Raw genomic sequence first — 9,780 nt, 5'->3', positions numbered from 1 at the left:
CCCCCCCCCCCCCCCCCGCAGCAGCCATTTTGTAGCAACCATTTCGCGGCTTGTGCCTGCCCACCATAGTGTCAGAATTCCAGAGGTGCCTGTGAGCTGGAAAAGGTTGGGGACCCTGATTAAATATAATGATCAGAGTATAGAATTAGAGGAAGAGGAGATGTATTTTTATTTATCTATATATTTTTCGAATTTCTACCCTGCCCTTCCAGCCGAAGCCGATTGGATTTATACCCTACCCTTCACTACCCGAAGGGGTCTCAGATTGTCTTACAGTCTCCTTCCCCTCCCCACAACAGACGCCCTGTGAGGTAGGTGGGGCTGAGAGAGCTCTCTCGAGGACTGCTTCTGAGAGAACTTGTGACTGACCCAAGGTCACACCAGCAGCTGCACATGGAGGCGTGGGGAATCGAACCCGGTTCTCCCAGGTTAGAGTCCGCGCTCCTAGCCACTACGCCAAACGGGCTCTCCTAACCGCTACACCAAACTGGTTCGAATCTGGGGTGGCTGGCTTCAAATCTCTCTCTCCACCATGAAAGCCAGCCAGGTGACCTTGGGTCCATCACAACCTCTCAGCCTATCCCACCCGCACAAGGTGGTAGTTATATGGATTAATTGGGAGGAATGATGTGAAAAGCTACTTTGGGTCCCCAATTAGGGAGACCAGGATAGAAACAAAAAATCATATAAATAATAAGTATAACACATCTGCCACATGGAGCAGAAGGCAGCTTTTCTGCTCTTTCGAGCCTTAACAGCACCTTTGGCTTAAAGGAACGTGAGAGCGACGGCCCTTTGGTGTGCCTCTCTAGTGTGGAAGGAGTCACGCCCAGCCTGGATTGCACATTCAACCTTTTTCATGACTTTCGCAACTGCTTTGCATTTACATGGCACTTTCTGCATCTTCTCCCCCCCTCCCCCTTACCACCTATATATCTCTGGCTAGTTTCTTCATACCTTCCATGCATCTGATGAAGAGAGCCGTGTTTTTCGAACGCTTATGCTACAGTAAAGTTTGTTAGTCTTAAAGGGGCGGCTGGGCCTTTACTATTTTGCGGCAGCAGACCAACCCGGCTAACTCCTCTGGAACTAGGGCTGCCAAGCCACGGCGGGGGATCCGTGCGTCTTCACAGGATCCCTGCCGCGGGGGACAGCGATACGCGTTGCACCGCCGTCGCCAGGATGTGACGCTATGTGTCGCTTTGGCGACGGGACCGTTGCCAGAGCGACGCGTAGCATCACATCCTGGTGACGGCGGTGCAACGCGTATCGCTGTCCCCCGCGGCAGGGATCCTGTGAAGACGCACGGATTCCCCGCTGCGGCTTTGCAGCCCTATCTGGAACTCTAGTGTGTGTGCACTAGGCGCGTGGGGAAGTCATCTTGCTTGCCCCTCCCCCAACTTGGAGCCAGTCCTGCTGGTGGAAGGTAGTTGTGGCTTGTTACCGTGGGCGGACAAAGAATATACGGTTGCATAATGAATGTTGTGTGTGTAATGGGGGCGCATCAGTGAACGTCTTTAAAAAACCACTTGTTCAACACGCCCGTGCAGTCTTCTTCGGGTAACGTCTCAGGTTCTCTTCCGGTGGCCCTAAACCCACAGCACAGCCTTGGGCGAGTTACTCTTGTTATCGTTTTCCTGCTCATAACAATGGGAATAAACGGTGCCCTACCTTGAAAAGATGGCAGCAAAGCCCTGGAAAGCATCTGGCGCAGTTCATAACGCTGGCGCAGAGGGAACCCCAAACTTGCCGGAGGTTCCTCAATGGGGGAAGATTTGTCGTGGTGGACAAATTTCCTGTCCGGGTCAATCTTTCCATGCAGTGCACAGATCTGAGAGGATGTCAGGGTATATGGACTCTGTGCCCTGGGGGCTGGGTGTGTGTGTGTGAGACCGCATGCAGGGGAGTTCGTTGCCAGGTGAGTCAGTGCAGGAAAGATTCGGTGAGGACAGGGGGTTCGGCATTTCTCTGTGCCTGTAGTCAAAGAGTGACACGAACGGACGAATCTGCCTCTCATTGGTCAATCCCGTGCTTGTGGAGCAGTCTCGATTCCAGTTAGGGTGGGAGGCGGAGTACGGCTCATGCTGCGGTTCAGAGATGGTACGACTGGGGGCCAGCCATGGGTATGGTGATGGAGTATGGGGAGCGTTTTTAAAAATGAGTAGGAAGTGCAGGCTTTCTAAAGCACTTTTAGCCTGCACCACTGAATTATTTTTTAAGGATTCAATATTGTAACTCCCGCAATAGCTAGCAGAGATGAAATCGGCCATCGCTAAAACAATCCGCGGCGTCCCATCCTTAAAGCCCCAACTAACAGCAGTGAAGAGTAGATGGAGTATTGCTGTAGACCAAGGGTCCCCAACACGGTGCCCACGGGCGCGATGGTGCCCACTGATACCTTTCCTGGCACCCGCCGAGTGTTCATAGAAAATGGGTGGGGCCAGGTGGACCATTTGCCCAGCAAGGCTTCTGAATGGCCACTGGGGATTTAATTGGCTGCGGAGATATTTAAAAACATTGCTTTGGCAGCAGCTGCCACAAGGATCTTCACCGTGCAGCAGAAGTTAAGCTGTAGCAGCCATTTTGTGGCTGGCCCCGCCTCCTGCAGCACACATTTTGCAGCAGACATTTTATGGCTGTGCCCACCCTATTGTGCCAGAATTCCAAAGGAGCCCACAGGATCAAAAAGGTTGGGGGACCCCCTGCGTTAGACCACTAGGATGGCTACGTTACGATACGGGGGAGGGGGTGGGGCAGCAACTTCATACAGCCTGAAAGGAATCAGCCAAACTCATCGAAAGTCTTGATCATTTTATCAGAATCAAAGGCTCCAGGCAGCTAGTTGTTGGGGAGGGAGATTCCTCCCTCAAAGTGCCACCACTGAGAAGGCCCTGGACCAGATGGTCTTCCCATCTGACCGTGCCGGTGCATAGAGTAAGAGGGACGACGATCTTTTGTGTCAGACAAGATCCTGTGGGGTCAACGGTGTCCTTTAGGAACTCTCCATTCACCAGTTCCGGCTTTTCAAGGTGATGATAAACAGTGCTGAGAATAGGGCATGTTGGATTATACCACAAACCAAACCTTCGGCCAGGCCTGTCGCTTCTCCTCTCCGAAAAAGAGGGCAGATACAAAAGGGGAATTGGGCATAGAAGCACTCCCAGATTTTAGCTGTTCTCTGTTTGTGAATCATGCTGGTCGAGTCTACAAAGCGTGTCATCATTTTGTCAGGATTTGGTTCTCTCTCCCCCCCCCCTTCCTTTTTTGAGTCATACCCTCATTTCGAACCCGGTAACCTGAAACTTAACTTGTTCCCAAAGCGCCTGGTTTGGGCTGGACAGACTCTGAAAAGGAAGGTTTGCGTTCTGCTCCGATCCGGGTTGGGCTTTCCGGGACGGGGGTCCAGCTTTCGACTTACCCAAGCTACAGATTGGTAGTATTGGTGTGTGATGATTTTTTTTTTTTTGCTTTTTTAAAAAAAAGTTTAAACAGCTGTTTGGGGCGGGGGAGAGGAAACGTCACCGGCTTTCTTTTGAAGCGCAGTTTTACGACCGCCCCCTGGGAATCCTCTTCTAAATTTAGCCTTCTTTTTTTGGTTCACCCCAAAAAAAGGAGGAAAAGAAAGGGTGTATTTAAAGTTTTTTGTCTTCTTCAGCCCCCACCCACCCTTAAAAAAAAAAGATATGCCCCCCCCCCCGAACTTGGCGCACCCCAAACTTGGCAGTGTGTGTGTGGGGAGGGAGCAACCCCGCAAAGTGTTATTCTGGCTCCCGCAGTCCCGCGTGTTCCATCCCGTGCCGACGGGGCTCTGTTTACAGTGGCTCTGTGGTTAAATTGCTCCACGTACAGTAATTCTGTTCTCATTGCCAGTAATTTCACTGACTTACCAGGCAAGCTTCATTTCCTGAAAGTCAGGCAGCCGGACTTAGAGGAAGCAAAGTGCCCTCCTCTTCGTGACTAAACCAATTGCCGCACACTTTATGGCAGAGGAGAGCGATCTGCGCCTTGGGGCCGGCTTCTCCCACCCCCCCACCCCGTGTGTCCCCCTCACCTCTTCCTCCTCCACTTTTTCGCTCTTTCTAATTTAAAGCCGTTTTTTTTTAAAAAAAAAAGTATACATCAATGCCCCGCTTTTGCCGGCTCCCGATGCGCTTGCTGTCATGAGCCGAGCCGAATTGCAGGGAAAGTCCACTTTGCCACTCGCTCCGGCCCCTTGCATGCAGGCTGACTATGTCCCAGGTGCAGTTCTGGCTCAGGTTTGCATCTCTTTTCAAGGTAACGTTCCTTTAAAATTTATTATTATTATTATTATTATTATTTTTTTTTAAATCCTTTTTTCTCCCTGTCTTGCATCTGCAGGGGAATTTTTCAAAAGCACTGTCTGTGTGTGTGTGGGGGGGGAATTAGCGCTTTGCTTTCCAGGGGCCCAAATGCAGAGGCTTGAGTGTGGGGGTCTCCTTGTCTCCTTCTGGTCGGCGTTTGCTTTCAGGGTGTCTTGGCGGCACAGTCACTCTGTTGCTCTCAAAGAATCTCTCGGAGTGTCGTGAACTCATAAGCAGGGAAAGGTGGAAAAGTGGCTTTGTTGCGCGGTGCACGTGTGTGTTTCCCCAACTGTCACGGAACAAAAAGTCCTCCCCAGCGAAACCTCCCAAAGGGTGACCTTTGTCGCCTGTTGCCATGGAAAGGCTGTTCTGAGTTCTGTAATGACCCGGGCAGGTTATTTGGCAGCATTGTGTTCTTTTTCGCCCAGTGGATTTCCCCCCAACGAATTTCTCCCATCTTTGGAGAGAGAGGAAATCCTCAGGATCCCAGTTTCTCATTCCATGTGGTTCACCTGCCCGATTCCTCACCCCAGCACCAAAGTCAGCAACTGAACAAAAGTCGTTACGTGTCCTTGCTTGGATTGGGATGGATCTCGCGCGTGCATCTTTTCACGCGCGATACCTCTGGGTTTGGAGTGGTGCGCAGTGGATGCTTGATATGTTCCCTCTAAGCTGTGGAGTCTTGTGAGCAAGAATTCTACTTTGTGAGCTACTGGCATCAAAGTTGTGAGTGAGCGCTTGGGCTGCTGTGTAAATTAGTTTGCTCTGGAGTCGTCCTTCCTGAGCTAAGACAAAAATGTGTGAGCCGGAGGCTTAGAGGGAACACTGGATACAGCGTAGAGCTGATGAGTCGGGCGGCTGAAATGCCTTCCATCCGATTCTGACACGATTCTACTTTTCCACCCCCTGCAGTGTTCTGGTTGTGTATCTTTGTTTTAAAGTCCGTGTCACTTGCTTTAATGTGCATCTGTCCCGTCGCGTTTGCACACCCTCTTCCCTTCCGCCAAAACCTCAGAGGTGCAGGAGTATGGGTTTTTCCACTTTTATGCCTGTGGAAACCCTGTAAGATCCCGTGCCTTTGCTGGTTGCTTAGAACATGGTAAAAAACCACTGAAAATGAGCAAAGCCTTATAATGCCAGACATTAAGGGAGTTGGTGTAGCTGGAAGGTTGGACTTGGGCTGGAGAGACCTGGGTTAAAGCTACTACTTCTGCCGGTAACCCGTGAGAATTGCAGTAGAGGGAAACCTGCTTAAATCGCCCTGAACTCCTTGACAGTTTGAGTGCAAAGGTTGTCAATAAAATCACCCAAAGGAAAAAAAGTGCCTTTTGTTTTTAAGGCTTAACTTCCATCAGGCTAAAATTGGGCACGCTTAGGAATTGCACAGATGTTTGAGCAGACTCTTTCAAAAAGAGACGGCAAAGAAGCCGACTGCGTGCCGCAAAAGGATGTCTCCTTTGAGTTCAGTAACAAGCCAAGCTTCTGGTGGATCGTAGGCGCAGTCTGGCTGTCGGACAGCCGCTTGTGAGTCTCGCTGGATTTTGTGTGTGTGTGTGTGTGTTTGTGAGAGAGAGAGAGAGAGAGAGAGAGAGAGAGAGAGAGGGGTGAGATCCGTCTGAAATAGCTGCTGCAAACTCTGTGCTAACTGGATTGTCAAATTGCCACATCTAGGATCTCTCGCAGTGCTCTGGAATTGCGACCGTGACTTCAGCTTTCTGAGGAGAAAGGGCGACTTAAAAGGGCTTTGGGAGGTGAAAACTTACCTGGCAAGCTTCGCCGCTCAGCTCAAAAATATAATTATTTTAAAAGAGAAGCTGAATGCAAAAATACAATTAAGACCAACACTCCCTCTAAGCTTGTGGAGTCTTGGGAGCAAAAATTCTACTTTGTGAGCTACTGGCATTAAAGTTGTGAGCGAGCGATTCGGCTACTGCATACATTAGTTTGCTCAGGAGCCCTCCTTCCCAAGCCCAGACAGAAATGTGTGAGCCGGAGGCCAGAAAACTGTGAGCTAGCTCACACTAACTCAGCTTAGGGGGAACGCTGCTTAGACTATTTCGCTGGCCTCGTTTCCCACAATCTGTTGGAAAGGGTGAGGCGTTCCTGGCTCTCTTTTCAGCCAAGGCTTTGCATCCTGCCCAGCCCTGTCCTCTGAATTTATCTTCGGATCTCCCCCTTTCCCACCAAGTAGAATGTGGTGAAGTGTAACAAGGCTCACCCTTGTTAGCTATCTCTAGGTCTTTTGCAGGATTTCCAAGGCTATCTTACCTTGGGGCGGGAGACCCTTTCTTTGGCGGAAAGAGAAAAAGACGATGGGGAGATCTGAAGGAGAGGTATAGAGAATTATACACGGGCGTGGTGAAAGCAGATGGGGAGAACTTTTTCTCTCTCTCCCATAGTAACTAAAACTCAGGGGCACCTTGGAGAGGTCAGTGGGCGTGTGTATAAAGTGGCATTAAGTCACAGCCGACTCTGTAGGGTTTTCAACGCAAGAGATGGTCGGAGGTGGTTTGCCATTGCCTGCCTCTGCGTAGGGACCCCGGACTTGAGATCCAGTTTGGTGCCGTGATTAGGAGCGTGGACTCTAATCTGGGAGAACCGGGTTTGATTCCACACTCCTCCACATGCAGCCAGCTGGTGTGACCTTGGGTCAGTCATAAGTTCTCTCAGAGCTATTCTCTCAAGGGCAATTCTCAAGAGAGCTCTCTCAGGCCCACCTACCTCACAGGGTGTCTGTTGTGGGGAGGGGGAGGGGAGGGGATTGTAAGCCGCCCTGAGACTCCAAGTAGTGAAGGGGGGGGGGACAAATCCAATCTCTTATCTTCTCCTTCCTTGGCAATCTCCCATTCAAGTATTAACCAGGGCTAGCTCTGCTTAGCTTCCAAGATCTGATGAGATCGGGCTAGCCTGTGCCATCCAGGTCAGGGCAATCCTTGGATAGACGGTGGGATTTATTCTACGTGGTGGTGGAAAGTACCCTTCAAGTTGCAGCCAAATTATGGCGGCCCCTTAGGGTTTTCAAGACAAGAGGCGAACAGAGGTGGCTGGCTATTGCTTGCCTCTGCTTCTCGACCCTGGGCTTCCATGGTGGTCTTCCATCTAAGTTCTAGCCAGGGGTGACCCTGCTTAGCTTTTGAGACCTAAGAAGAAGAGGAGATTGGATTTATACCCCGCCCTTCACTACCCAAAGGTGTCTCAGAGCGGCTTACAAACTCCTTTCCCTTCCCCTCCCCACAACAGACACCCTGTGAGGGAGGTGGGGCTCAGAGAGCTCCGACAGAAACTGCTCTTTTTCAAGGGCAGCTGTGCCAGAACTATGGCTTGACCAAGGTCACCCAGCAGCTGCAAATGGAGGAGTGGGGAATCAAGCCCGGTTCTCCCAGATTAGAGTCTGCGCACTTAACCACCACACCAAACTGGCTAACAAGATAAGGCTAATTTGGGCTATCCAGGTGTGGGCCAAGAAGAGCTAGGACAGACAAAAAGAAGCGCTTATTCTCCCAACGCATAATTAACATTTGGAACTTGCTGCCACAAGGGATGGCAACTGATTGAGAGGGCAAGGCAAGCTCACAGAGGAGAAGTCCATCAGAGGCTGTAGGCTATGATGACTCAGCAAAACCTCCATATTTAGAGGCAGTGTACCTCTGGAGTTCAGTATTGGGGGGGTGCATGGCAGAAGAAGATTTGAGGCTTCCATGTTCATCTGGATGGCTTCTGTGTGAACAGGATTGTGGACTAGGTGGAGCATTCCTCTGCAGGGCTGGTTTTATGTTCTTGTGCATGGAATAATTATGGAACTCACCCCCACGAGATGTGGTGCTTAGCTTGAGTGACCTTAAAAAATGAAATTGGACAATTTTTGTGGACGATATATTAAACTTGAATGGTGTCTAATGCTATCCAAGGTGGTTCTCCGAAGTATAATCGCAAAAATTCATAGTTGCAAGCAATGCTCCCTCTAAGCTGTGGAGCCTTATGAGCAAAAATTCTACTTTGTGAGCTACTGGCATTAATGTAATGAGCAAGCGATTTGGCTGCTGCATAAAGCAGTTTGCTCCGGAGCCCTCCTTCCTGAGCTAAGACAAAGATGTGTGAGCTGGAGGCTAAAAAGCTGTGAACTAGCTCACACTAACTCAGTTTAGAAGAAGAAGAAGAAGAAGAGGAGATTGGATTTATACCCTGCCCTTCACAACCCAAGGGAGTCTCAGAGCGGCTTACAAAGTCCTTTCCCTTCCCTTCCCCACAACAGACACCCTGTGAGGTAGGTGAGGCTGAGAGAGCTCTTGACAGAAACTGCTCTTTTTTCAAGAACAGCTCCTTATTAGAACTACGGCTTGCCCAAGGTCATCCAGCCAGGTGCAAGTGGAGGAGTGGGGAATCAAACCCGGTTCTCCCAGTTTAGAGTCCTCGCACTTAACCACTACACCAGACTGATCAACAAGCATGCAGAGAACGCTCACTGTACATGGGTTGTCCATGAGTTCACCGTCACCTGTGAGCTAGGCTTCTGGGATTTGTGTTTGGACGGCGTTCGGTGTCGGTGGGGGAAAGTGCAGCCAGCTCTGGGTGACCCTGTAGGGTTTTCCAAAGGTGGTTGGCCATGGCCTGCCAGTTTGGTGTGGTGGTGAAATGCGCGGGCTCTAATCTGGGAGAACCGGGTTTGATTCCCCACTCCTCCACTTGCAGCTGCTAGATGACCTTGGGCAAGCCCTAGTTCTGTCAGAGCTGTTCTCTCAAGGGCAGTCCTCGAGAGAGCTCTCTCAGCCCCGCCTTCCTCCCAGGGTGTCTGTTGTGGGGAGGGGAAAGGAAAGGAGTTTGTAAGTTGCTCCTTTGGGTAGTGAAGGGCGGGGTATAAATCCAATTTCCTCTTCTTCTGCATAGCAACCTTGGACTTCCTTGGTGGACCCCCATCCACGTGTTAACCAGGACCGCCCCTGCTTAGCTCCCGAGAGCTGATAACATGAGGCTCGCCTGGGCCGTCCAGGTCAGGGCGGCGTTCAGTGTTTCTGCTGGATTTTTAATGCTGATCTCGCCGGTGCTGAAGAGGGGTGGGATGGGGCTCAGGAGGCAGGAGATTACCAGGACTTTCTCAGGCAACCGCCTACAGTGGCTCTTGCAGGGAATGAGGAGAGCCCCTCCTTTGCTCTGCCGCAGGGGGACAGAGAAGGGGGACTCGGCGGCAGCTAAAGGAGCCGTTGCTGCTGTGATCCGGATCACCCATGCCTTGAAAACCCCTCCAGAGGAACTGGTTGGCCACTGTGTGAGACAAGATGCTGGACTAGATGGACTATTGTTCTGACCCAGCAGGGGTCGCCATAAGTCAGATGGCTCTTGATGGCAGAAATACGGAAAAAGCAAGAAAGGAAAAAGCAAAAAGGCACTGTATTCTTGGTGCTCGGGGTGAGCAACAGTGGGAGGGCTTCTAGTGTCCCGGCCCCACTGCTGGACCTCCTGA

The 9,780-nt window shown here is 50.9% G+C and overlaps 1 protein-coding gene across 2 annotated transcripts in view; it reads left to right on the top strand.

Annotated features, from left to right (window-relative positions):
• The window catches only part of SBNO2 (strawberry notch homolog 2 (Drosophila)), a 129,773-nt gene that overhangs the window by 58,408 nt on the left and 61,585 nt on the right, over positions 1–9,780 (top strand). The window contains exon 1 of one of the 2 annotated variants that reach the window (XM_015407639.1): positions 4,124–4,275. The exons of the other annotated variant lie outside the window; for it this stretch is intronic. Within the exon in view, the coding sequence (XP_015263125.1) occupies positions 4,231–4,275 (45 nt within the window). The 5' untranslated portion in view covers positions 4,124–4,230. Of the gene's footprint in view, positions 1–4,123; positions 4,276–9,780 lie in introns of those variants that run through there. 2 annotated transcript variants of the gene reach the window in all.

Source organism: Gekko japonicus, unplaced genomic scaffold (genome assembly GCF_001447785.1).
Source record: "Gekko japonicus isolate JY-2015 unplaced genomic scaffold, Gekko_japonicus_V1.1 scaffold1442, whole genome shotgun sequence".
In the NCBI taxonomy this organism is placed as follows: Eukaryota; Metazoa; Chordata; class Lepidosauria; order Squamata; family Gekkonidae; genus Gekko; species Gekko japonicus.
Note: the sequence above shows the minus strand (reverse complement) of the source record. Positions and strands in the feature narration are given on the sequence as shown.